This window comes from Poecilia mexicana, unplaced genomic scaffold, assembly GCF_051168715.1.
Source record: "Poecilia mexicana isolate PSO_F unplaced genomic scaffold, ASM5116871v1 scaffold_16, whole genome shotgun sequence".
NCBI classification, from domain to species: Eukaryota; Metazoa; Chordata; class Actinopteri; order Cyprinodontiformes; family Poeciliidae; genus Poecilia; species Poecilia mexicana.
Genome location: NW_028263385.1, coordinates 52,088 through 76,872, shown reverse-complemented (window position 1 = coordinate 76,872; position 24,785 = coordinate 52,088). Strand labels below are relative to the sequence as shown.

General features: G+C 38.4%; 2 protein-coding genes and 1 long non-coding RNA gene across 3 annotated transcripts; 1 reads left to right on the top strand and 2 right to left on the bottom strand.

Annotated features, from left to right (window-relative positions):
* Positions 1–963: 963 nt before the first annotated feature.
* Positions 964–7,539, bottom strand: ccne2 (cyclin E2). The gene is made up of 12 exons (XM_015009356.2): positions 7,246–7,539; positions 5,418–5,457; positions 5,186–5,267; positions 5,054–5,104; positions 4,272–4,414; positions 3,909–4,044; positions 3,681–3,827; positions 3,508–3,603; positions 3,298–3,432; positions 3,108–3,219; positions 2,861–3,018; positions 964–2,315 (listed from the first exon to the last, which is right to left on the bottom strand). The coding sequence occupies exons 2-12, from the start codon at positions 5,429–5,431 to the stop codon at positions 2,205–2,207; spliced, it is 1,185 nt and encodes a 394-aa protein (XP_014864842.1). The 5' UTR covers positions 5,432–5,457; positions 7,246–7,539; the 3' UTR covers positions 964–2,204.
* LOC148154892 (uncharacterized) lies at positions 5,049–5,342 on the top strand. Its single transcript, XR_015765651.1, has 2 exons — positions 5,049–5,140; positions 5,207–5,342. It is a non-coding gene; the product is annotated as an uncharacterized LOC148154892 (long non-coding RNA).
* Positions 7,540–9,118: 1,579 nt separating the features above from the next.
* Positions 9,119–24,274, bottom strand: tp53inp1 (tumor protein p53 inducible nuclear protein 1). Its single transcript, XM_015009360.2, has 4 exons — positions 23,672–24,274; positions 19,840–20,204; positions 14,436–14,967; positions 9,119–13,754 (listed from the first exon to the last, which is right to left on the bottom strand). Exons 2-4 carry the CDS (start codon positions 19,967–19,969, stop codon positions 13,532–13,534), a joined length of 885 nt encoding a protein of 294 aa, XP_014864846.2. The 5' UTR covers positions 19,970–20,204; positions 23,672–24,274; the 3' UTR covers positions 9,119–13,531.
* Between the last annotated feature and the right edge of the window lie 511 nt (positions 24,275–24,785).

The following is a 24,785-nucleotide window of genomic DNA, read 5'->3' as shown; positions in this document are numbered from 1 at the left end:
TGGAGGCGATTTCAGATTTTAAAATCATGTAATTTTACTCCCTATTAAACATTTATGGATATTTTTGTTTTGGTGCATCACAAACGCCCAGCAAAATACAGTGACGTTTTTTTGGTTGTAATGCGTTAAAAAGGTTTTGGTCAACAAGGGTTGCAGCGCTTGCTCAACATGCGCTGAATATCTGAAACCTATTGAGCTGAACCCGAAACATTCTCACACAGATTTGAGTCACAGGAAGCCATTTTTTCACTCGTGGAACATCAACGTGTTGCATCCGCAGAGTTTTACTAAAACTGTCTGAGTTTAGGAGCTGGTATCATGAATCATCTGACATAAAAGTGGGACAGAAACTAATCTCTGTACTTGAGTTTGTAAAACTGTGACCTTCACTTCTTGCATTTTATGAACTCTTCTGCCATCTTTAATTTGTGCTGCAGCAACATTGTTACGCAGGATTTATTCTAAAACTACTTGTTTAAAAAGCCTGTAACTGGGTCACTTCGAGCTGTAGTGTGAACGAAGCCCAACATTCATGTTTCTTCTGCCAGTGATTTATTTTTATTTGCCACTTTTTCACTCACTGGCACAGCAGCCTTTAAATGGTGGAATTGTTCTATTCGGGACTTTTCAAATTCAAGAAAAAAAAGGAAGTATGCATTTCTGTAAAGCTTTTAGCAGTCATGTCCAAAACTTATACATTTAAATTTACAGTAGGCCATAAAATTAATCAAAATTAAAAATGCTTAATTAGTTTGTAATTTCTATTCAGGTAGAACTTTAAGTACTAACTGCTCAACAATATTTTTTAAAATTAAATCTGCATATTAAATATGTATAAGGCTTTGGACTGTTGCTTTATTAGAATAAATTTTTTACAATAGTTCATTTATCGTTTTTTTCATTTTGAAACAGCCCCGGCTTAGAAGAATCAGGCATTTTACTTCTCAAAAAACAAAGACCAAAAACTCTTTCAACATTTATTTAAAACATTAATACAAAAAGGAAATTACAATTTTCTCTGTTTAAATTGCTCTATGTACAAAAACATTCTTTAACATTTATACACAGTTCACATGGTTTATGTGTTCACTGCAGAGGTTTACAGTCACAGGTTTGATGGATTTCCATTTTATTTTGGCTCACTCCATTTTAAATTAAGTTCATGTACATATTTTTCTCCCTCGTTCCCATTATATAAAAAAGGCACTGAAGACATCCTTATGTACAACATTTAATGCTGAACCTCAAATGAACAGATGTTATGGAGCAAAACGCATAAATACCTTTTTGCCTTTGGCACTGAGTGACCAGACTAAGTTCAATCAATAAAAGATTTTACATATGAACATGTTTCCTTTACTTACGAAGGCTTATTAATAAATACAAGCACTTAAAATGAAAAGGCAAAAAAAAAAAAAAAAAAAAAAAAATTTGCACAAAGGTCAAGTTTTCCAGGAACGTAACAAAACGTTGCAACTAGATTGCAACAATTATACAAAATGTAAAAAAAAATAAAATTGCCACAAGCAGGTCAGGTGCATTAAACACCTAAATAGGAAAAAAAAAAAATTTCCTATAATTCTTGTCGCTATAAAATGCTTCAAAAAAATCAAGCTGTTTGCTCTAAAGGTGACAAGCCTCCATCAGGACAGATTTACTTTCAGACAAAAAAAAAAAAAAAGACATAAAAGGTGGTAACATGTCTAATTGTACCTGTTTAAAATGGAATGACTGTCGTAAGTAAGAACAAAAGCAGGTTTTTCTCATTTCCTGAGAATCAACTGAAGCACCATCAGAAAGCATCAAAGCTTCAAGTTTAAGATCAGCACCAGTGAAACTCCCAGATGACGGCTCACATGGAGGGAAGACCAGTTGAGTGAAAACTGTTGTAGCAATGCAGCTGCTGCTCGACACCACATTCATTACATACAAAAAAAAAAAAAAAAAAAAATGATTAAATCATCGATCACCAGGTTGATGACTTAATCAATCTGGTGACTGATTAAACTGATCAATCTGAAAGTGATGAAGGAACAGATCAGTTTCTTGTCTGATCTGTTAAGGGTGCCAGAAGTCAGAGCTTAGTGTTAAAACAACCTAACATAAAAACTTTTGTTCTCCACTTCACGTGTCGCTATGGCGACTCAACTGTGGCGTCAAGTTGTCCTGAAGAGAGGTAGTGGGTCCTGCTGATGGGGTCCAGCTCAGGGATTGGTCGACTTTTCTGTGCTGCTGGGCGGGGTCAGAATCTTCCCCATGGCAACAGGTGACTGCTGACAGCAGGGGCTGTTGATTTGACGCTCCTGAGCCTTTTTCTGCATAAAGATGGAGGAAAAAAATAAATTAAAAATGTGTTAACAATTGGCTAAGAAAAACAATTTATAAAAGCAGTGCCTACATTAATAAAAATAAAAAAAAATTCCCCACTTAGACATTTTATTGTTTGATTTAAGTACCAAGCAATCAATATTATAATTCTGCTGACAACAAAAAAAAGTCAAAGTGAAAACTGATTTCTACAAGATATTTAATGTAAATTAGACTGCATCAATATAATACATGAACACAAAACACTGTTTAATTAGGTTCATCTCTTTAAATGAGTGAATATCCACATTCTTAGAAATCAATTTTTCCTTTTGATATTAATGTTTCTGTCAAAAAAGCAAGTTTTAAATGCTTAATTGATATATCCTGTTATTTATTGTAATAAACAGGGTTCAAGTGGTCAAAAAGCACTTCAGGATTGTGTTGTGCCTTGGTTAGTTAGGACAGATAGTAAAGCTTCAACAGTCCAAATTATTGTCAGTTTCTCATTCTGAATATTATCACAGACTGATGAACAGATGCGTTTCCTCACCAGCAGGTCCAGATAGGCCACATGCGTCTGGATGTTGTGCCTGTCGTCGGTTTTGACTTTGGGGAAGTTTTTCAGCTGCGGTTTGGGTTCAGAGCGCAGCGTGTCCATGAAGGGACTCATCCACTGATAACAGGGAACCACGCTCTCCCAGGTCAGGCCTGCCAAACAGAGGCAGAAACTCACTGGTTACGACCTGGAATATTCATACACCGCCTGCAAAATGTGCAGAGACCGAGTGGAAACCCACCTGAGACTTTATGAACAACGTCAAACGTAGAGAAGTGACAGAAGGCGGCAGCAGCAAGAATGCTGTAGCTGTAGTCCAACGAATTGATGTCCATCATACACAAATCTAACAGCTGAAGGAGATGAAGGCAGAGGTCACACTCTGAACATTTAAAATATTTATTAAAGAGTCTGTGAGGAAGCAAAGATACCTGTGTGATCTGGATGTAAGTCTCCTGAGAAAACTGCGGCTCCAGGAAGTTCTCTCCATCCTTCTGGGCTTCCACCTGAACGTAGAGCTTGAGCCAGGAGATGGGCGTCTCTGGACACAAGTTCCAGTCCAATGCCTGCAGGAAGACCATCATGTTAGAGCAGAAAAACAACCTCTCCATTCAGAAGGGGGATGGAAGCCGCTGCTGTACCTTTAATATATGAAGCTCTGTGCACTGGATGTCCCACACGTCACATGCTTTGTCTGTGACGTACGCAAACTCGTAGAGTTTAGGAGGATAAATTTCCTAAAGAAAGAAACATTTCAGTGAAAACTATTCTGCTAGGATATAAACACCAGAAACAACAGGAAGTGAAGACTAACTTCTATCTTGGAGGCGATGAAGAGGGCTGTGATGCCAATGAGCTGCAGGTAATCTTTGTTGACGTTCTCCTGAGTCAGCATGAAGCGGTCAAAGTAGTCCTGGGCCAGGTATGCTGTCTGTCTGTGGAGGTTGTACACCTCACTCACCTGCACAAAGGCAACAGCATAAAAATCCCACAGATTCACCAAGAATGTGTTGACATAAACACTGCTCTGCTTGGTACTCACCTCCAGCAGCCAGTCCAACAGGATCGCCCTCATCTTGGGCTGCAGTTTGGGATGCCGCTGCATGTAGCTCTTATCGTGAACGTACTTCAGCTCCTTGTTGAGCATTTTAATCCAAACGTCGTCTGAACTCGCCCAGCTGGGAAGAGAAAGAAACCAAAACTGTTCAGTCATTTGCAAACCAAAGCTTAAATAGCTTGGCTCATACCATGTGACGAAACTAAGAGCTAAACCATTCACACTCCCATCAAGTGACCCTGATTAAATCAGATCTTACAATGGCATTTTAGATTGTGAATAAACAACCATTTCAGTGAGAAGTGTTGAACTACAATGGCCTCATTGATGTGCAAAACTCAGGCTTACCTGAGACAAGGGATGGGGGAGGCCTTGATGAAGAGGTTCTTGAACTGATACTGCTTGAAGCTGGATGGGTCTGAGGGCTCCAGCTCCTTGTGGGGAGTTTCAATGAGAATGCACGGACTGGCTCCATCCTCCGACCAACACGTCTGGAAAAGCAGGAACAGCAAACTTTAAATGCACACCCACATGGGACAGTCAAGTGGAAATCAAAATATGTAAAAAAAAAAAAAAAAAACATAAAAAACAAGGTATTAATGTCCAAAGCGTCATCTAAACAAAAATACAAAAGAAAAAATATACATGTATATTTTTATAAACTCATAATTTGAGAACAGATATTTTGTTTAAATAAATGTTTATAGATTTTGCTTTTAAAAACCAATAAAGCCTCATGTGAATTCTGGAGACATTATCCGTAAGATTAAAGCTGTTACAAACCCAAAACTAGGTATACCGGTAATTTAATTTTTAGTTAACTTAAATAGTGACCTCTTCTGGTAAAGAGGCGGTACTGCATCATCACAGCCTTTCCCAAGTTCAAAACGTATTCCCTTCAGCTAATTCTGTTATAACAATATCAATTAAAAAAAAAAAAAAAAAAAAAACACAATAAAGTTCTTTATTATAATCTACAACTTTATAAAAATGGATGTGGAGGAAAAATATGCAGTTTACTGATGGGAGGGTGCTGCTAAGTGAAGATAAAGTAGTAAAACACATCCTGGGCAGAGCTCTTATCAGCTATAAACACACAATCATCTGGAGCTGACGTGAAGCAAACTGACCTGTATTTCATAGTTCTGCTTCTTGGCTGCAGGTTGAAGTTTCTTCTTTGGCTGAGGCGGAAAGCAAAGAAATGAATCCATGTTCAAGTAAGCCAACTATCACTTACTAACTGGACACAAAACAAGACAAACCTCAGACTTTCTTTTCTTTAGTGGTTCTCGGACTGCGGGTTCATCTGCATTTGAATTCCTGGCTTGAAGCGTGAGGCGACCACTGCGATGAAAATGGATATTTAAGGTCCCTCTTATTGATATACAATTAATAAAAACTATTTAAATCTGAAGACAATCTATTTCTATTCAGATTGTCCTTTTTTAGCTACAAAGTTTGAAAATAAGAAACTGTGAACTTATAGGTGCTTACCTGCGTCTAGACATGGTGCTGATTTATTCTTATGGCTCTCCTGGAAATAGTAATAAAAACAAAAACAAGTTAAGATTTGTGAAGAATTGTAAATATATTTACAGAAACTACAGGAGAATTGGACGCTGTACATAAAATTAGGATCATATTAGGAAGAAATCCTAACAACAAAATAAGCATGGAAACATCATACAAATACTGAAACTTTGCAATCTTTCTCAGATAATTGGCCAAAAATTTAAGGGGGCAATTTGCTCTTGATACTAGTCAAATTCAATTAATCAAATTCCTCAAAAATAAGAATTTAAAGCATTTCTAGTCTCCAAACACATCATGTAGATGTTATGACACAATTTTTGAGTTTGATAAAAAAAATTAGGATTATATCATTCACTCCAATGCCTTTTATAGTTCTTAGAAAAACATGAGTGGGTCAAAATTAAAAGGGCAGACCTCAAAGAAAAACAGGAAATCTGCTTCAGCTGGTAAAAGCCTAATCGGTGCATCTCTACACGAATCACTGATAAGGCTGCTAAAGGCTTAAACTGTCTAAAAATAAAAAAAGGTAAAAGTTATTAAAATTATGTCATATAAAGCTTGGAAATTCTTGGTTGATCAGGAGAAGGTTTTTTTTTAGAAGATGCAGGATGTAGGACTGCCAATTTGAATAGTTGAGTCTGAACTTGGTGTATAATCTGTAGCTAACTTAGGAACAGTAGGGCTAGCTTGTGATTAACAATGCACCCAGTAACCAACCTAACAATCCATCGTTAGTCTACTAGCACAGGCTGAAGAAGTATATGGAGCTACAATGCCGATCTCCAGCTCATTGAAAACACGTTAAAGTAAATAAAAAGCGATGAAAAGAGAGAAACTAGCCGGCCAGGTTCTGTGAGCTATCATGGTAATGCCTGGAAGAAGGGGGGCTGACAACTCTCCGTTTCAGACAAAAAAAACTCAAAAATACAACATTTCAATTCCAGTTTCTCGGCTTTAATGACGACGCACATGTCTCTAAACATGTTCACTAAAGTTTTAGTCGATAAAACATCCAAATTATTGGGTTTTAGAGAGGTTTGAAACTCAAAGACGCGCCAATTTCTACAACGGAGAAGCGGGAGGATTTGAGCCCTGCCTCTTCGAAACTACCCCCAAATCTGCGAGGGAAAACTGCGAACGAAGACCGCTAAAGAAGGCTGTTATTAACCTTAGACAATTACCAACTGACAGAGAGGGGGTACAAGAACCACATATCTGATTACGATGAGTTTTATAACCAATGGAGCGCCAATAAAGTCGGGTAAACTGCAACCAATGCGAGGCTAATCTGTGGAGGGCAGCTACTGTACTTAGCAAACTAACAGCTAACTAGGTCAACAATAACCGACTAACCCTCCAAAATACAGATAAATTATCAATAATCAGCTTCAATCTGAAACACTGGGAAACTATTTTTTATTTAAAATAGCCGTTGAAAGGTCAGATGACACTGAAAACCTGCTTTTAAACACACCACCCAAACTACTGTTCAACGCTCTGAACTTGCTGTACTTTCAGGACAAAAATGTTTAACCCAACAGTTATAGAGCAGATATAACACGATTTATGAAGTTCGTGTAATGCAGCAAAGCTGGAGGTAAAACTAAACGATCAGTAGTTCCTCTCTCGGCCTACTGGAAAGCCACTCAACCTAGAGCTTTGCTATAATAATGCAATTTTCCAGCTAATCTGCCAACTAAAAGTCCCAAAAGTGACTTAGCATTCCTGAGCTTGTCGTAAAATCATGTAGATATATCAGTAGACCTGCTCAGAAGTTCGAGGACCTTACCTCCTCAGCGAAGAATGAATGAATGCATCAGCTGTGGCGCCGGCGCCAATCCTTATATCCGCATCTGCCTGTCGACGCCAGTGCGCATGCCCGTTCCCGGTTAACACAAACGCGCTAAATGTTCAAATCTGAACTGTGATTTTTTGCAAATGGGCAGCACCGAGCGGGTAAAACCGGTTGCTCTTGCTTTATTTTGATTTATAACGACTAAAAACGACCCCAGAATGAAGCTTAGCGACCGTTTCGTCGTGTTTTTCCCGTGCCTTCGTTGGTTTCTAACGGTCACCGAAGCGAAGCAACGTTTTTAAGAGGTAAACCGGACTTCCCGTTTATCGCGGTTGAATTTTAACGACGCAGAAATCCTTTATGAAGCGATACACATAGGAATGAGTCAGTATTTCTTGAATTTGACGGAGTTATATTAGATTTTTAAGCGATGTAGAAACTGCTTCCGCTCACAGGTCCCGCCTGTGGGAGGAAGCAATGTGACGTCAAGCCAATGAGAGGGCGAGTAGAGACAACCGCGTGGACTCTGTGCAGAATGTAAACAAAGTGAGCACGTGGGGCGACTGTCAAACAGAAGCTGTGTATCTACTACTTCAACATATTTTATCTCAAGTAAAAGTATCTGTCCAAGAAATTACACAAGTAAGAGTGAAAAAGTATTTTTGTATAAAAAATTAAAAAGTACCGTGTCATTATCAATCACTTAATCAATCAGACGGACCAAAATATAAAGTTATGTGTAAGTTTTGGTATTTTAAATACTTGAATGAAAATGATTAATATAAATGACATAATTACAAAATAACAAAATTTGACAAAAGAAACATTTTCCTAAATCAATTTCCTTTTATGAAAATACCTTATGAAACAAAACTACAGATGTGTATCTGTGTCTGGTGATTTTTTGTTTAAAACAAACTTTTTTTTCATTCAGTGAAGTTAGTTACAGTGGGTAGATCCATCCATCCATCAATTAATTTTCTTCTGCTTATCCGGGGTCGGGTCGTGTAGCATATCCAGAAATTTTATCCAAGTAAGAGTAGCAATACTCCATAATAAAATTACTCCATCAAAAGTGAAAGTCTGGGCCTCAGTTCTTAAGCTGCTGCCCCCTCGACCCAACCCCGGATGAAGCAGAAGAAAATGGATGGATGGAAAGTAAAAGGTACATTGTAGTAAAAATACTCCTAAAAGTATATCTTCCAAAAGATTACTCACGAAAATGTTACTAGTTATTACCCAACTCTGTGTTTGTATATATGTCAGAATATTTGGCTTTTGGGTGGACTTTACAGGTAAACTTAATGTGACCTTCTGAATACACGTCCAGCTGTTCAGTGTTGCAGTACCATTGGCACTACTTACTGTTCTCTAACAAGGAGCTTAACAACAAAATCCAACACATATGTTTGATACATGAACTGACTAATAAATTTGGTTAAATCAAAACTGATATTTAAACAGGCCTACTTATCCTGATGTTCATATTTTGACATTATGAGGCCGAGACAACACCTAACAACAGTACACCAAACATTTCAAATTCAGTTTTAAGAAAAGATTTGTCCCAAAGGGAAATTAAATGTTGTCATAACTCATCTCATCCAATTATCTTCAAAGAGTTATTGTTGCTCGTCATATTCAACAGTAACATAACTTATTCCTCTTATTCAACTCAATTCAGAAATACTTTATTGCGAAGAAAAATGAAATGTTGTTGTAACTCATATCATCCAAGTATTTTCAAAGTGTCGTTGTGAGTGGTGATTCTGTGGGCAGGAAGGATCTCCGGCAGAAGTCTTGCAATGAAGCTTGTATGTATGACAGTCTCTTACTGGAGCAAAAATGAATCACACACAGACAAACATTTATTTATGAAAACATTTATTGTCGGCTAATGAGAGATCACATGTATTAACCAATACACTTCAAAAACAGATGACCCCACTTTTTATCAGCTTTTTTTGTTTCTGACATCAGAACAGAGTGAATTGATCTGCTATACATCCAAAATACGAGGAAGGATGACAGTTATATCGATAAATAAAACATTAGCTCCTAAAATTCCTACAATTTTTTTTTTCTTTTTGGCAAAGTGCTGTATTATTCCAGTAAACTACATAAAAACAAACATATCTAACACTCGATGAAAAATGAAAATGCCACAAGATATTTTTCACACTTAAAATAAAAGGAGAGAGAAAAAATGATTTGCTACATTGTCATTCTGTCAAAGTTGTACTCAGGCTGGGCGGATGGTGGCAGCGAGAGCTGGAGCCTCTTCAAAGTGATGCATAGTTTGTTTCTGATGTCTGTGTTTTTATCCATTATGTCCAATAAAAACATTAACAAAAAAAAAAGAGTTCAAGTTCTTCATCGATGCATTGTCATTACAACATTTCAACCTGGAAGGCACGTGATCCACAAATTTCAAGGCATTGAACAAAAATACTAGAAATCCCTGTTAGTTGGTAATAAAAGATGAGTTGAGCTCAAAGATTTAAGCACAGATAAAACATTTCAGGCTTCTGCCAGCAGGTGGAGCCTTAAACGTCGACTCCAATCCCTTCTTTCTTTAAACGTTATCTTCTTCAAAAATATCGCAGTAACACAAAATAACACCAAAAGTGAACACAAAGGTTGAAAAGTCAAGAGTTAGATAGCGTAGATCTAAAAGACAAGCTTACATAGGCTAAAGGCAAAGTCCACCATTGTAATATGTACAGCAAACCATAGACACTCAACAAACATAGATACAGTCCTATCAAAAACAACCAGAGATCCTTCACCACACTGCAAAAAGTGTTCTGAGTTTGTTCAGATTAAAATCTTTAAAAAAGAAAACATACTGTATCTGAACAAGTCAATGGTAAAAAATGTTTTAAGTACATTTTTAAAATTGTTACATAAAAGGCATTGATCTGCATCAAGATTGTTCCAGAAAATGCAAAAAACAATGGTGTGTAAAACTTATAAGATGCAAAGTTCAAATACATTGTCAATTTAGTTGAATAAGAACAAAATACATTTTTATAAAACTTTAAACATGGAGATTCTGACATGTCAAGAGAAAAAAAAAGAACAACATTAACTTACAGTTTCTGGACGCAAGAGCCTTCCATATGTTTTGTTTGTATATAAAACCGTTTCTTTCTGCAGTGCGGGAGCTCATTCTGGTTTCAGCTTTGCTTACAGCAACACATTAAAACATAAAACTGTCTACTATTTCATCCAAAAGCATTTAACAAACATTTCAATATTGCAAAAACAGAACATAAGTATTAAACAGTAGTGAAAGATTACAGATTGCCGCTACTTTCTTTTGGTTTAAATATCAGCTGAACAAAATGTAACTATTATAGCATAGAAATTAGAACAGTTGAACAAACATTAAGTACATTTCTAAAACCAAGTCAGGTACACTTGAGCAAAAAAAAATAAAACATATTAACAGCTCTGAAAAGACAGTTTGTCTGTATCTTGATAGATTCCCAAAAGTGGGTGATGGTTTGTTTTCACAAACCAGGGACTGAAAGAAGCTTTAGAGACACTAATCTATCAGGTAATTATTTCTCACACGCATTTCAGAGGCGGGAAAAAGTCCGAGCGTGTTAAAAGAATCATCATCCGTCAAGTAAATCTGCATTTTCCTAAAGTGTAAAAGGTGATTGGTTGTGACCCTGAGAAGTGGACTGCAGATTTATATCAGAACAAACCAGAAAACCCAGTCCTTTTCCATTATCTTTTCTATTTTTTTCCAACATCGTGATACTAACACAACATTACAATCATGCAACAAACAGCACACTCATTACCAAACATACCAAAGCAAGAATCCATCAATGCGTACAACTTCATACTGATATGTAATTTGCTTTTTTTTTCTAATTTGGAAGTATATATATATTTTTTTTTTACATACATGTTTTTTTTTTTTTTACATTTCTATTAATCTCAAAGCTACCATTAAAACAAGGCATTTAGTGATATTGAACCCAGTCATTTTAACTACTTGTATTTATTTTTTTCTTCCAAAAAAATATGGTGAACTGAACTGAAAGTCAGAAGCAGGTTCGGCTGGCACAGCAGGAAGTCCTGAACTGTGCGAAAAATAGTGGTGCTAAAGATTTCAAAAAGGCAGTAAATATAAGAGACAAATTCCCCTAGAAAGGCTCTTTAGGTCAATGAAATTACTTGCATTGAAACTAGAGTGTGTTTGTAACGAGGAAATGAGAACACAAAGAAAACCTGAGATCAAGTATAAATGTTGATCATCTCTAAGAAAAAAAAAGAAAAGAAAGAGGCGATAGTCCAGGGGTGTGCTTGAGGATAATTTTGTTAAAACTCTCTGTTCTGTTTCTCTATTTTCAGTTACAACAGGCTACAGTTTCACAGGGTGATCTGTAAAGTAACATCCTAATGTCTGGATTTACTTTAGGTTTGTTTAATGAGAAGTAAACAGTAAAAGTCCTGTAGAATTTATTTATTTTTTAATCCAGCTAGAAAAGAAATACCGTCACAGCCTGCTCAGAGAAGTCCTGCACACAAGACCTTAAACTGGAGATGCACTGAGAAATCAGCTGTGGACCAAAATCCCCTAATTTTTAGCTTGACTAACCCTAGATTGACAAGAAACTGGCCAGAAACTCAAAAATCCAATAATTTTTCCAATCAGTGAGCTGCCTGATGATAACACTCTTCAGATTGGATGTTGTTACTGAGTAAAAAAAACTGAGTGAGTTACTGATGTAAGAAGCTATTTAAAAAGAAATGAGATTTTCTGCAACATGCTGGAGTCATGATGAAAAGCATTAATGAGCACTGACAAATACATGTGGTGCATTCAGGGTGTAAGAGAGAACAAGACTAGAAGAAGATACCATGTAAGTCATGTTTAACCTGCTGACCAGTAATTCCTGCATGTCAGCTTTGAAAATGATTGTAATTTCTTTGTTACATTCTTCAGGGAATACAAATGGACATAGCAGTTTTAGCTAACAATGCTCATTGGTATTACAAAAAGTAAAAACTGTTTTAAATGGACTGTTTTAAATCAGTGGAGAGCACGCTTCCACTGATCCGCTAATAGCAGAGCTATTATTTTGTTTGCTAACTTGGAAAAGCGCTTAGCCCAATTAACTTCTCTGAAAAAAAGTTTTCTGGATAAAATCTAAAGCGTTAATTTACTTTTAGTTTTGTAAACTTAAAGTTGAGTGAAGCTTACCAAAATAAAAGAATTGAGTCAAAGACAAGATGTGGTAGGCAGACGCAGCTGAAGGGATTCAATTAAAGCTCTCCAGATCTCCTAACATTAACTAAGATAAATTAAGGTTGTTTTTGAAGAGGAATTGGTATTTGCAGTTTGACACTTTACAAAATCCAGAAATCGGACCACAAAATTCAAATTAATGCATCTCTACACAAACAGCTAATTATAAAGTAAATGTTTAAAGACTCAGTAATTTAGTATTGCACTTCACAAACATATCAAATATGAGCTCAAATTGTTTTAGCATTTCAAAAATTAAATGCCTCCTGCCTCCTTGTAAAAGAATAGCTAAAGTAAACAAGAACATGTTGCTGATTATAATAGTGTGGATGAAATGAGTGGAAATGCCCCTTTAAGGATTTGTACCCAAACTGTTTGAAGCTTCATCCTAACAGTACTGCAATGATTAAACCGAAGCACAGCCCTGCTGGACTGTACATATTCAAGTGATTTAGGATCTGCAATGTCTCCTGCTGCCTTGACAAAGTTACCTGTACGTTTGCAGGCAACCAAACCATCACCTTGTGAGTCCCTGAAATAACACCACCGGACCATCCTGCCACGCTGTGAACCTGCCTCTGAATAAAGTGACCTACAGCGTTGTTTCTACACATTAAGTTGCCCATTCAGAAACAAAACAAAAGTGAGAAGGAAAGAGAGTCATTTTGACACCTCTTTCTCTCTGATTGGATATAAAGTAGTCAGAAAAGGTAAGGGGAACATGATGAGCTTTTTCTGCATCCCTTTCTCTTCTTTTCAGAAAGAATACATAAAGAGAAGGGCGAGAATGAAAGGAGGGAAAGTGTTTAGAGTAAAAAAAAAAGCCAGCTACTTTCCCCATCTCCCTGTCCAGTAAGGTTTTCAAAAGGATCAGCCGGGACTGATGATGTAACTGGCTGCTTGCTGGTGTTTGCTTCTGAATTATAACAATGAAAAAGAAGTGAGAGTTTGTGAGCGATTGGCCGGTGTTGACATTTCCATCCTGACTAATTGTGATGCTGCTGGACTCCATCAGAAGTTGAGGTGCCTCTGGGTGGGCTGATGCAGATGGAAGTGGAGGGTGCCGGGCTTTGTGGGGCGCAGCAGGTTGAGGCGTTGCAGGGCCTTGCGCGACAGCAGCTGGGTGCGTTGGGTGACGTTACCCGGCCGCTGCTGCAGGAGTCCGGGTTTGGTGGTGAGTGCTGCAGCGTAGCAGGTAGAGTGCAGGCTGGAGCGGCGCTGCACCACCTCTGGTCTGTAGGAGGCAGAAATGACAACAACATGGAACAGATGAGAACAGTTTCTTAGCCTTAGCTAAAATATAAATTATTACCTGAATGACACCATCATGGCTTATATTTCTAAACATTATAATTTGACAAAATGATGAAAATCTCAGAGTTAGATTCTCTAGGGGAAACACATGGTTGTAGCAGTTTTTTTGAAAAGCCATTTCTGCTTGACTTAATATCAATATCTAGAGCTGATCTGCTGATTAATTTTTATATTAACCAATTAATAATGTGATGCAAAATAGGAAATTTTTAAAACATAAACTGAACTAGGGAAGCTAAAATTATGCAATTTGAGGAGTTTTGAATAGAATACATTTACAGACAAAGATGGGGCTTTTTTTTATCTCAAATGCAAAATTTACATATTTTTATTCAGATTTGGCTTAATTACTGCTCTGATTATGTTGTTCTTTCAGTAAATTGTCTTCTTTAGAGTCCAGTTAACGATGCCTCCTCAGCATGTGATCAGGTTCTGAAGAGGCCCAGTAAGGAGCATCTAGAGGTCAAGGGATAGTGACCATCGGTGACTGGTGTTGGTGAGAAAATCCAGAAAAATTCAAGGGACATAGATGCTTGTTTATTCATCATGACTGAGTGAAGACAAACTTCTGTTAAATCAGATCATAAAAAAACATTCATACCTATGTCGAGGTCCTTCAAGGGTGGGTCTTGCCTTCTCTTTTCCACCTGCAGGTGTTTGCTTTGCAGACGGATTTCCAGACAGGAAGTCCATTTCCCGGTCAAGCGTGTGGTGTGGTATCGGGTCTCGGGCGAGTCGCGGCGGGCTGTGGTGGGCGTAGACGGACATGCTGGGGTGTTCGATCAGCAGGTTCTCCAGCGGGCTGGTCTCCAGGAGCACCGGCTGGCCGCCATGGCCGGTGAAGCAGGGGGGAGGAGTCACGAACCAGCTCTCCTCCAGAGAGCAGGCGTCCAGACGCAGGAACCCGCCTTCCTCCTCCTCCTCCTCGTCCCCATCTTCATCGTCCTCTGCTCCGCCATCCAGGTCGGTGTCGGCCGTGGAGTTGAGGGAGGTGCAGGAGGGGTAGCGGATAGCGGGGCTGGCAATCGGAGAAGGGATCATCACCAGGTCTTCCTCTTCCTCCTCTTCGTCTTCATGAGGGATGATGGTGGAGTCAGAGAGGCCGTCACCACAATGACTAGAGCAAGCTTCAGCTGCAGAGGAGATGCAATTATTTCACACATAAGTTCAGTAAAATCAGAAGAAAAAAAAATTTCTGCTCATGTTTTTTAAAATTTCTAATGACAATATCTGCTTTAATAACAACAATAATAATGATAACACCTAAATGTGGTTATGTAATGACATTTGAAGTACAATTGTTCTGTCATATTTGTCCAAAGAGCCCTCAGCATGTCCAAAGTGCGGCTCGGGGACCATTTGTGGCTCTTGAATTGATTTTGTGCGGCTGCCAACTGCAATTCAAGAATGATACAAATTTGACCCATCCACACCGGTGGTTGATCCTGATGGAAACCTTTTATTTGTAATCAGGGTAAAATTATATATATTTTTTATTTTACAATGAAAAATGTCAAGTACAGCACAAACTATTTATCTTTTTAAAATCAAGCTTTTATAATAAGTAACACCAGGTTTATCGGGAGACTTTTTATGAAAAGGCGACTTTGCAGTGCCAAATCAACTTTTATGTCATTTTTTTAAACTTGGCTAAATTCAAGCATTTTCAAAGACAGTGACCAAAAATCCTGTTCTTACACTGAAAATAAATTTGTCTAATTGAGCCCAAAAAAGAAGAAAAAACTAGATGGTTTTCTTTTAATTCAGCAAAAGTGAAAAATCCTTTTCAAGTTTTAGATCTACAGTGAATAACACTCCTTTCCTACCAGTTGTAAAATAAAATCGACTATTTTATTTGCACTAAGTTTTTCTTAATTATTATTATTTCTTGGCCTATAAGTATCTTTGACTCTGATTTAACACTAACGCTGGATTTAGCCCTCCAGCGGGTGGCGCTGCACGCCGTCTATGCAGCAGCTGAACCATCTCCACATGTAAACAATCATTTTGAGAGTCACAGTCAGGCCAGCAGGCCAACATCTCCTCCCTGCAACCGAAACCACAACCTGCACATGTTTCTGTTTGAGAGCAAACACAACTAAGACCTGCTAAACCCGTCTGAGAGTCTGGGAGCAGGCTTCATATCTGCTCCAAACCGCCTGATCCATGTTTCCTCCACAAACTGCTGCCAAAATAACTCACTGAGCATTCTTGTGCTCTTAAATCACCCGCAAACGCACCGACATCCTGCACCGCAAGGTGTCTGGCTGTGCAAAAGGGGAAGCTTGCTGAAAGCTACAGATCAAGGGGGGATCGGCCTTGTTTTTACCCCACTTCAGCTTTTAATGATTGACCAAGAATCAGGAAGTTCTGAGGTGGAAACATGATCTAATGAAAGCAGGCTGGATGTTAAAAATAACTGTGTTGACTAAGCAGATGTCCCAGTTTGGGTCAGGTTCTGTTTATGGAGAGACTATTTTCACCAGCGCTCAGTAAAGATTGTAAATAACGAAACATATTTGAGCTTTATCCGACACCTCGACGTGCACACCAAACACGCATGCACCACTATAGGAATGGCTCAGCTTGAAGACATCTCCATTGTGCCCCCGCCTGACCTCTGGGCTGTTACTACGCATGCATCTCAATACAAAACACTTGTGAGTGTCTGCAGCTCATTTCCACACGTGGCACAAACGCCACTCCTAAGAGTTCACAGAGGCATTCTTGTTTACCCACAACAGAACAGAGAAGTTGCAGCGTGCTGACTCAAAGTCCGACAGCTGATGCACAGATATCACAACAGCTCAACGTTTTAACGTTCTCCCTCTGAATCCATCTACTCTGCTGAATCCAGTGGAGGCTTCATGTGTGCTGGGTTAACGGGGCTCAGCTGGGAGAACAAATGAACTCGTTGACCCGTCCAATCCTCCTCCTCCTCCACAAACAAAAAGATGCTCAGAGTCTGCAGGTTTTTATGGGGCAAAGCTCTAACTTCACTGGAAAACATTGTGAAACTCTGAGTCTCTGAACTGTGCACTGTTTGGCATAACTGGAAACAAAAGCTTTAATACCACATTTTCAGACATCTACAGTTAGTATTTTCATGCTTAGCTAATCCTGTGCTTTTTTTAAACAACTTGAGTCAGGCAGTGCCATCCAAAATTATTCTTTGTCATTTAGTGTACTTTAGTGGTGGTGTGTGTGATCAGCCAACACAAAGTAGTGCGTAGTTGTGAAGTGAAAGGAAATGACGGATGGTTTTCTGGATTCTTACAAACAGATAAACAAATATCTATGACCAGCAAATCTCAAGACTTGCCATAGATTCTCAGTTGCATTTAGGTCTGGACTTTGACTAGATCTTTCTAGTGCATTCTTTGCTTCTATTGTAACTCTGGCTGTTTGGCGGTACCAGTTTTATGCAGCCTCAAACAGCCACATCATCTACAATAACTCTTTATTTAAACACGTTACAGCAACGTTTAATGTCCCTTTCAGATCAATAAAGTATTTTTGAATTGATTTGAACTGAATGTGTGTTTAGGGCAGAACAATGTTCACTTATAGTGTTAGTTCTTTTTAACAATTAGTTGATTTCTGGTTACACTGGATTTTCTTAGGGGCATCACAGTGAAAGTGACTAAATGCAAATGCATGCCACACCTGGCAGATTTTATGTGTTAAAAATGTTGAAAACCAAGCAAGACTTCATTTCATCTTTATAATTATTCACTATTTTATGTTTGTTTAGCAAATAGATCTGAAACCTGCAGCTCCGGAGCCACAAATGGATCTTTGGCTGAAAATGATAAAGAATTAACTAATGTTTTTAAATATAGCAGCTTATTCATGAAAAAATGGCATTGAAATTTCACAACAGAATGACATAATATATTTTTAGATCCATTTAGATCGAAGCTATGCATCCACACTCTTCATGCTCTTTATATAAGTAACTTTTCAGCAATAGTTTGTTTTAAGTAAATGATTCTAAATATTGACAAAAAATTACGAGTTCCACTATTAGATTAGTAGTACTAGTACCTTTATAAATGAATATTAAGGAATTATTTACTGAAAACAAGCCACTATCTCTTGCTGTTCTAGAACATAAAATCCAAATAAAAGAACACAACCTACAGTTTGTGTTTTTTAATGTTACATAATGCAAAAAAGTTAAACTAATTCATGTGGATCACAAAAAGTCCTGAAAAACTTTAACCTTAAACCTACAAAATTGTGGAAGGGAGCCAGAAACCAAACATGCTCACCTTCACTGGCTTGAAAATTAGACAACCAGGGTCTATTTTTACCTCCTTTAGTTCCTTGGATGCTTTTGTTTGGCCCGTTTACAGGTTCACTTCTCCATTAACCACCTGATGCCAGATATCCTCCATCACCCACACCCCCGTCCTGCCTCAAATATTCACACGGCTGCAGAATCGGAGCCTGGTCAAGTCGTGGCTGGACGGAGAGCTGAGGTAGAACCCACTCAGATCCATTTGGGAGTCACGGCAGCGCGTCGCGTTGCCGTATAAAGTGTGGGTGACTTTGTGAGCTTCTCTCTGCCTGACTTGTCTGTTTTGACTGGGATCTGTTTTGGTCTCAGACGGCTCTGGAAACTTGGCCGGACTTCTCCTTGCCATTACAAAATGCTGAAGTTAAACAGTATCTTTAACTCCAGCCTGCTGCTCCGTGTCAGATCGTCTTTCTGCACATTAAAAAGAACTCTTCCACACAACCCCTGGGTTTTATTTAGCTGATTTTAACATATATTTTCTAAAATTTTAAGCCATTTTCTCACCACACATATTGACATATTTAAAGCATCACTTTAAAAAGTTTCCAATCTTAGTTATATCAAATAGATATGTCATCTAGAGTGCTGGTCAGAAGTTTACATACACTCATCAAGGGCATAAATTTAGTTTATTGGCGCTTTTATTGATGAATGATTTTCATTGAGAGGTGATTATTACACAAGACAAAAATTTCGATAAATATAAAATAAACCAAATCAGACAAACGACTATTAATTTACTGCTGCTTTTCTATTTTCTGTACATAATATAGAAGCTCAAATATATACATACACCTCATGGAAGATAGTATCTGCTTTATCGTTGGTTTTCAAATGCTCTCAGGAGAAAACATTTTGTCAGATGACGGAAAAATGTACTTATTTGGCTACAATAACAGGAAGCATACACTATCAACCATGATGGTGATGGTAGCAGGCCATGGTTTTATTTTGGTTCCAGAAGATCAGCCAGGCAAGCGTTCCACTTCCATTTGAACCCAACCATACCCTATTAAAATGGGTATAAAACTAAAATCTGACACCACTCCATTTTTATTATAATTTTTTGGGAAGAAGGTAGCTGCGCTCATTGTTTTCTTCAGAGGTTTTGGAGTCGTTTCCTTCAGTGGTACCCCCACAGGTGAGGGAGTGAACAGGTTTTCAAAGTATTTGGATCGTTTTACACAGTGCAGCGTGAAAACAAACCATTTCTACTAAACATGTAACAAATATCAGAATTTTGTTTCCTCATGGAACCCAGTCTACCAGACTATCAGGTGTGAAAACACCCAAAAAAGCCTCACCTGCCAATTTAAATTTTAGCTGATGCAGATTTATTTTGCCTGAAAAGTTGCTAAATATAGCAACTAAGTTGCTAAGTTGGCAACGGTGGTTGACAGACCACTGTGATCTGATGGTCTGTCAAGCAGCTGTCTCTCATGGCAGAGAAAAAGGGTCAGTGGATGATTTTCAGGCCTTTGTGGAGGTAGATAATATTGGTTGCTCATGTAGGCATTGGCCAATCACCCAAAATTAAGGACATCTGGACTAATTTATCCGTGCACCTCTACTTTAGGCTCAACTTTTGAGCTCAAATACATCATTAAAAGCTGAGAATTGGTTATATTTATGTCAGTTACGAGTGAATGCAAACCTCTGACCTCTGTCCTACCAAACGTTTTTAACTGTGCATCGGGTTTACCCAGGTAGTTCACTAGGATCCAATCTTCTTCATCCTCCTCCTCTGCCTGTTGGCCGTCTCCTGGCTGGCTGCCTCGACTCGGCTCGTTCCCATTGTCTCCAAACAGAGTGCTGGCAAACCTCTGGAACATGCCGGGACGTCCTGAAGGCGCGTGAGGCCAAAGGAGGAGCAGAGGGAGGAGGCGCGCGGCTCTGGGTGACGGCGGGGGGTCGGGGTGGTCCTTTTGGTCATCAGCTGCAGGGGGCACAGCGAGTCGAAGGCTCCAGAAAGGTGCTAAAGTGCATCAATGGGGTGTGGTCACCTTAGGGCCAGCAGGGACATGCTGGACATCGCTCAACGTCGAGTGCAAAAGTAGAGAAAGAGCCCTGAGAAAAGACATAATGAGTTGTTTTAGTGACTGTTATTTGTATGTGTGTGCTTTTTTTTTTTAAATCAAAGGTTACAGCAGATTAACCTAAATCTGCAGCAGAATCATGAACAGGAACAAAGATGGAGGAGGTTATTTGAAAAGAATGAAAGATTTTTGTTCACACATAAAATATGGGTCAGATGGGGCTTATGAAAGCAAAGACTCTATGCAGCTTGCCAAGTGATTATTAAGTTACCCGTAACCCTATCAAGCTCAGCACATACTCCGTATACTGTAAACACTCTGCAGGGCCTCTAAAATACACTGAGCCAGTCAGCATTTTCCCTGACACAAAACATTCTGCTGATGAGTTTTATTCTCCTGTAAATAGGAATAAGATACAGATCTGCAGAGAATCCATATTCCATAACTGGCAGCTGTGTTTACTTTTTGTTTGTCTAATTGCAAACATTAACACATGCTGGTTTTATCCGTCCAGATTCATCCTTCGATGGCGCTTAAATATGTAAGGAGGAAGCTAAAAACAGCCACATGAAGACGTTATTAACTGGCTGGTTAATATTTAGCAGCGGATGGACACTTATCAGGCCGTAAAGCGCATCAACTTATATGTGCTGTCAGGGCAGATGGATGCGAGCAGCAGCTGGGATATATCTGATGGAAGCAAACACAGAGGAGCTCCTCTGTCTGTGTCTTTCATAGTGGCTGGGACATAAAGAGCTGCAGTGTCCTCAGAGGACACGCAGACACAGCTGGCCGGCAGCCTGAGCTCTGGACTTCACATTAGGAAAGTAGACAAAATGAAAAGTGATCAGTGTGGCTGTGTCCCGCTGCAGCTGCTGGGGTAACGACACCCGCTGGCAAAGTGTTGGAGGGTTTAACAGAACAATGCTGCACCTGCCCTTTTAACCCATGCCTTTGTCTCAGTTTGCAGTTTTAGTTGAAAAAATGTCTTTCAAAAGCAGATCTTAATAGGAAATAATAAGGTGTAAAAATCCAATGAACAGAGTTGCATTTCTCATCTTTTGTCTCTAAAGCCAAGTATAAAGGGCAACAACATTGCAAAAAAAATAAATAAATAAAATAAAATAAATGAAAAAATGTAGTTATTGGTGTGTTTGATGAATCAGTAAGTTTACATCAACATCAACACTGTAAATAACTAATTAAATGAAATTGCTAACAGAAAAATTCATGAATGCTGACAGCGGTGATTCCTGTGCAAGCACCTTCACTTAAATCACACACTTCTTCATTTTAATATATTTTTCGCTTACATTTCTTACATTGCATAACTTATCAAAAACCTGAAAAACTAGACAAAATAATCATCTGATTACCTTTGGTTTTGTGTTTTATAAAGATTTTTTGAAATATACAATCCAATACTTGAGGTTTTCACATACGTTTTATAAATCACAGTCTCTGAACTGGAGAGGAATACTTTTGTTCAGGTATAACCAGATATTTCCACAGTCTAAGCAGCAATTACTGTCATTAACATTCTTTTACCTTAGCAAGGACATATAAATTAGTGTCTGTCTCTTCTAGTATATTATCACCAGACGTAGTCAGGGATATAATTTAAAATGTCATACATGTGCTGCTGCCTGTGACGTCTTACTGTCAGACTGACTTTATTATTAACTGGAAATAATATTTTTAAAAGATGTTGACAAGTAGGCACCCTATTAGCTACCAACCAAAGCTCTGTTGAAATTAACAAAAAAGTAGATTTTATTTACATTTGAAATATGTATTTGTAAAGAATAGAGTGGAGTTTTAGCTAATAAAATGAATGTAAGCAATAAAACCTATTGAAAGTGGTTTTGAACATTAATACTCTATTATACGAGGTGTACTTGAATGTATCATGGGGTTATCTTAATAGTTTACAAGCAGGGCATGTCTATTTAGAAAACTGACGGTGAAACGCAGCTATATAATGCGAATAATAACTTTGAATCCCAAATGTCCGATTTTTCTTCCAGCAATTGAAAGCGTGCCACCATTATGCAGATCGGCTGTGGTTCGTTCAAAGAATCCCCGACGAGCTCGTATTTCCCAGCTATCCCCCTCGCATTGATCAAACAAGAAAAAAATCGAACGTGGGCTGCAACAGCGAACAAACAAAGGTTTTAAAGCTGTCGCCACCCCTAACAGCAGGCTGATAATCCTCTTCTGCACCTGTTTCACCCCTACACTCGTTCAAAGAATCCCCGACGAGCTCGTATTTCCCAGCTATCCCCCTCGCATTGATCAAACAAGAAAAAAATCGAACGTGGGCTGCAACAGCGAACAAACAAAGGTTTTAAAGCTGTCGCCACCCCTAACAGCAGGCTGATAATCCTCTTCTGCACCTGTTTCACCCCTACACTCATCCTCCCTGAAAGCAGCTACTTTTAATGTAGAATTCACGAACATATATAGCGCTTAACTGACTGGAATGATCATACAAGGATAGCTCCATCTCCATTTTCTTTTGACTGATTAATTTTCATAAACTGTTCTACTATCCCATATTCTGGTTGACTTTATTGCACCTGACTATTAATTCATAATATACAGATGGAGGCTATATAGGGTGTTCAATTCTGTCTGTCTGGGATTAGGAATGAACCACAATGGATGCCCCATAATCAGGGATATAGCGGGGATAAAACACAGATTAGGCATGTTTTAGTTACAAACAGGGATTTATAACCTATAGAGCGCTGCAACACAGTCAAACTGAAAATAAAATATTACTGTTCACCTTTTTCCTGTTACCAGTATTACATGCTGTACGAACATGTTTTATTGTAATAAATAAATAAAAGGTTTTAAATAGGTAGATTATTCTGCCTAAATAAGGGCCGATAGCAATTAAAACGTATTTTTCTATTAAATAAGCCCATAAAAAATAAAACTGAATAACATTTTTAATGTGGTATGTTTTTGTGTGTTACAAAACTAATCGGCTTCCAGCTCCTGTTAATGTGATTTGTCAACCAGTCTGCAGGGGGAAATAAAACTGGCCCAGGGGTAATGAGGAGCTGCAGCAGCAGCAGCAGCCTCTGTTGGGCGCTTATTCATGGTTAAGCAAGAGGAAGAGGAGGAGGAGATTGTAATTCTACACTCACAGGGCTGAACCGCCTGGTAAAAACTTTTCATCTTCTGTATTATGTAATAAAATATTTTCCAGAACACAGCACCCAAACTTGAATATATCAGATGTAAAAGCATTAAAAACAGCATTTTGTTTGAGAATAAGAGGAGAAAGACCAAGCTCCAGATGTCGACCAGAACCGTGATCGCTTTGCAATAAAATCATAAATACGTGCGTTAACAAGTCAGTTATAATTACTTAACTAATAAAACAAGACGTCCATCTACTGAAATGCACATGAATATATGATTAACATGAGGACAAAAAAGCAAGAGACGCGTTAATGTTCACCAGGAGGAAAACAAAGAACCCACCTGCGGCAGAGGGAGGAGGAGATGTAAACGACGGTTGAAAAAACAAATAAAACAAAAATCCTTAAAACGGAGGTAGATTCGTTACTTTTCGAAAAATAGAAAAACTTGAGCTTTCTTCGCGGAAGAAATAAGTTATAAAAATGTTTAATTTACGGGCTGTACATGGGGAGTCACAGTGAGGTTGATCGTCTTTTCTCTTTTCAGCCCCGTTTCCTCGTCGGGTCCCAGTACTGCGACTTCTTTTGTTGTTGTTGTGGAGCTCTAACAGCTGATCGTCGTGACGTCACCTGGGGGGACAGCCCATCATAGGGGCAGGGCCAGGCGCTGCTCATCCAATCAGAGCGCCGTACGAGCACTGTCACTAACCCACGTGACTCTGCTCCCTCCTTCTTGGAAAAAGGGGGAAAAAAGGACATGACTGGGCAAAGCGCTCAGCTGAACGGAACAAAAATGTTGGTTTCCCTCCCTAAAACAGGCAAATGTTACATAAACAGTCCTGCATCCGGGTTAAGCTGCAGAGCTTCCTGTCTTATTAGCATCCACCCAACATATCAAGCTCTTATTGCTGCAGTACCATAAGACAGCATAAAAGAAGTGTACACCCTAATATATATAGGTACATAGGTTTAGTTAATTTACAGTTTAAAGAATATAAATAAATAGCCAAATAAAGCTGGCTTAGTGCCGCAATTGTGTGGAACATCAATGCAATTATTCCAAGTACAAAGTGAAAAACTGCTAAAACATATGCTTGAGTATTTTTGACGACTTATTGTGTTTGTTACATCTTCATTTAATTGGGCTCTTTGTCATTTTTAGCTAGTTATTAAGGGCCATTATGTATGAAGGCTTTTTAGGGGCTTTGCAGATGAAAAAATAAATACATAAAATTGGAGGAATAAATTATTGCCAAAAAATCAGATATTTTCTGGAAAAAATGTGGCAATTTTTTTTCTAGAAAAATTTAGATTAATCTGAAAAAAAAAATGTAAGCACATTTTCAATTTTTTTTTAAAGAATATTTCTGAGATTTTTTGTGGAAATGAACTTATTTTTTCCGTATCTATAGGGTCCCCTGTTTTATGGGATTCTCAAATGATTTCCAGGCCAAAGG

What these genes read in the sequence shown, in the direction of transcription:
- ccne2 (XM_015009356.2), bottom strand. An exon ending in TGTTGGACTGGCTGCTGGAG is followed by an intron (nt 3,828 to 3,908) that starts GTGAGTACCAAG and finishes GCCTTTGTGCAG; the next exon opens with GTGAGTGAGGTGTACAACCT. An exon ending in CTTACATCCAGATCACACAG is followed by an intron (nt 3,220 to 3,297) that starts GTATCTTTGCTT and finishes CATCTCCTTCAG; the next exon opens with CTGTTAGATTTGTGTATGAT.
- tp53inp1 (XM_015009360.2), bottom strand. Translation starts at nt 19,969, where the DNA reads ATGTTCCAGAGGTTTGCCAGCACTCTGTTTGGAGACAATGGGAACGAG. An exon ending in GATCCTAGTGAACTACCTGG is followed by an intron (nt 14,968 to 19,839) that starts GTAAACCCGATG and finishes TCTCCTCTGCAG; the next exon opens with CTGAAGCTTGCTCTAGTCAT. An exon ending in CTTGAAGGACCTCGACATAG is followed by an intron (nt 13,755 to 14,435) that starts GTATGAATGTTT and finishes TGCCTCCTACAG; the next exon opens with ACCAGAGGTGGTGCAGCGCC.